Source organism: Dermacentor silvarum, chromosome 6 (genome assembly GCF_013339745.2).
Source record: "Dermacentor silvarum isolate Dsil-2018 chromosome 6, BIME_Dsil_1.4, whole genome shotgun sequence".
NCBI lineage: Eukaryota > Metazoa > Arthropoda > Arachnida > Ixodida > Ixodidae > Dermacentor > Dermacentor silvarum.
In genome coordinates this window covers 74,729,553-74,732,319 of record NC_051159.1, presented here as the reverse complement: position 1 = coordinate 74,732,319, position 2,767 = coordinate 74,729,553, and the positions used below count along the sequence as shown (strand labels likewise).

General features: G+C 47.3%; 1 protein-coding gene across 1 annotated transcript; it reads left to right on the top strand.

The window, feature by feature from the left end:
- The first annotated feature begins 1,219 nt into the window (after positions 1 to 1,219).
- LOC119455064 (serpin B3) lies at positions 1,220 to 2,548 on the top strand. Its single transcript, XM_037716568.2, has one exon. It carries the CDS (start codon positions 1,318 to 1,320, stop codon positions 2,452 to 2,454), a length of 1,137 nt encoding a protein of 378 aa, XP_037572496.2. The 5' UTR covers positions 1,220 to 1,317; the 3' UTR covers positions 2,455 to 2,548.
- The last annotated feature ends 219 nt before the right edge of the window (positions 2,549 to 2,767 follow it).

Here is a 2,767-nt window from a genome sequence, read left to right as displayed (position 1 = left end):
GGTAATGCGAAAGCATTATACCGTTTGTAGAACTCGGAACTACATCAACGCGCTCATTTTATGCACTCATGACGTGGCGCCACATCCTTCGCACCGTCACTTCGCTCCTGACTTCGTTGACAAAGTAAGCGCTCTCCTCGAAAGAGAAGCCTGTTTTTACTGGCAGAAGAGCGAAATGATATTTTCTTGAGTGTTCGATAAGTATCTTTGTAGTTTCTGTGAGTGACGGGGGAGGGGCTTTGCAATCTCCCTCAATGTAGCAAAATTTCTGTGGACAAGTCGTGCTTGCTCAACTCAGGCGAGCGTCAATCAAGAGGCGCCACCTTGGTTTGGAAATTGAGCACATTATAATATCGCTGATAGGTTGATATGCTGATATCAGGACCGTAGCACTTTAATGACGCGAAGAAAAGGACCGTACTTGTCTTCGTTGGATACACGCTATATGGTCCCCATAAAAGAATTAGACGAACTAGCCCAAAGCTCTGCTGTCTTGAACCTATATTGCCCTGATGGATTGACAAATTGTTACACGAATCACAGAAACAGTTGTGCTGTGTGTGGTTTAAATATAATGCAGCTATTAAATATGGGCTTACACGATATGGATTAGATGATTAGTTTGAACATGCTCGATTAAGCACAAAAAACCATGTTTGAGGCAACAACAACAAAGCATGCGTGTTAGCGCACGTGCAGAAAAACGAGGCAAACGAAGTGAATGTCATAGTCTTTTTATTCGAAGTTGCACCTTACTATGTTCTATTTTTTTTAAATTAATAATTGAGTGTACAACTACCCGATTTCTCGCCCATCACCCAATGTGGCTACTTTCCAAGTTTTAAAGGACCATCATCATCACAATAATCAAAACCCTATAGCAAATCAAAATCATCCTGATTAACGGATCAACAGCAGCGGACTACAGCCAGCTTGAATAGGTGAGCGATATCATAACCAGCTGATTGATTTATTGCTCACTTAGTAACGGAAGCTAGGGATTTAACATCCTCGTCATTTGATTGTGTTATGCCTTGATACAGCTCCATCCATGCATGGTGTTCGCAGTTGCTCACTTCTAGTATAGTCGCGCACACCGAAAAAAACGCGCCATTGGTCCACTTATTTTGTTTACAATTTCTCAGCGCGTATGCATAACTCCCGGTTTGCCCATTGCCCCCTATAAAGCCCGCAAATTCTCTTGTGAGGATGCGAGCTTTCGTTCCGCTCGTCGGCTTTCCAGAGCTGGGGCTAGTGTTACATCTCATTTTTGTTTTTGTGTATTTGGCTTCTTCACAGGACTTGAACTACACAGCCATGCCAAAGCACCTTAGTCGCATGATTGTGCACTTCTCGATGGACCTGCACCGGGAGCTGCTGAAGTCTAGGCATGACAAACTCGAGAACATCGTCTCTTCGCCGTACAGCATTGCGACAAGCCTCTCCATGATGCTCTTCGGAGCGCGTGGCAACACCGCTGAAGAGCTCTTGAGTGTGCTACACGCAAGGGATGAAAAAGTTCACGATCAGTTCGCGTCGTTCTTGCCGAAGTTGTCGAGCCACTCCCACAAGCTGCAGTTCCACGCCGCCAACAGAATCTACAGTGACCTGAAGTTTCCAGTCATTGATGAGTGCGCGGCCTTCCTGAACTCTACGTACTCCTCCACCATCGTGTCCGTTGACTTCCAGAACAACAGCGAAAACATTAGAGCCCAGATCAACGACTGGGTGAAGGAAGTCACGGAGTCTAAGATAACGGATCTCCTGGCTCCAGGAACCGTCGGCCCTTCGACCAGCGTGATCTTAGTCAACGCCATCTACTTCCGCGGGTTCTGGGAGTCACCGTTTCCGGCCACTAACACGTCGCGCCGCGATTTCAACTTCAACGCCAATACCAAAGTGCAGGTGGACATGATGTCCCAGAAGCAAGATTTTGCGATCGCTCACAGTGATGAGCTTTCGGCCAGGGCCATCGAGATGCCTTACAAAGGCGGCAGAGCGTCCATGGTCATACTACTGCCCGACGCAGTCGATGGGCTGTCGCATCTAGAGCATCACCTGTCGCATTCCAAGCTGTCTGCGATCCTGGCGGACTTCAAGGAGACACCGAACGTCCAGTTGAGCATGCCCAAGCTCTTGCTCCAGCAGAGTTTTTCTCTGAAAGACACCTTCCTGGCCATGGGAGTCAGCGACCTGTTCTCGGCCAAGTGCGATCTCTCGGGCATGTTCAAGACCGGAAATCCCTCCGTGTCCGACATAGTCCACAAGGTGTACCTGCAGGTTGATGAAGAAGGCACGGAGGCTGCAGCGGCCACGGCTGCTATGGGGTGCGGGTCTAGCGGCCCAGGAGTGACGCAAACAACAGAGTTCATGGTTGACCATCCGTTCATGTTGTTCATTTTGAGGAGCAAGTCCGACGTGGTCTTGTTTATGAGCTCCGTGAGACATCCGTGAGAGATCCGGGATGTTTCTTTCTTGTGCCAATTCTCGACTGTCGTCGACTGTGTACAGCGTTTGGACATGTTATTTTACAGGAAAAATTAATAAACTACGGTTTTCCCGCGTGTACGTATGTATTCGGTTGTTTGTTATTTGACGAAATATACTTTGTACAAGCCGAGCATTTGGTAAACAGTGTGGATTTGTCTTTATTCGGTGGAAGTATGCATAAACGAGTGTAACGTGTAACAATAATTGTCTTTACTCGTAACATTGGGGACACCTAATCTATTTCTTGTCTCACATATTGAGCGTGTATAGAGCTCGC

What these genes read in the sequence shown, in the direction of transcription:
- LOC119455064 (XM_037716568.2), top strand. Translation starts at nt 1,318, where the DNA reads ATGCCAAAGCACCTTAGTCGCATGATTGTGCACTTCTCGATGGACCTG.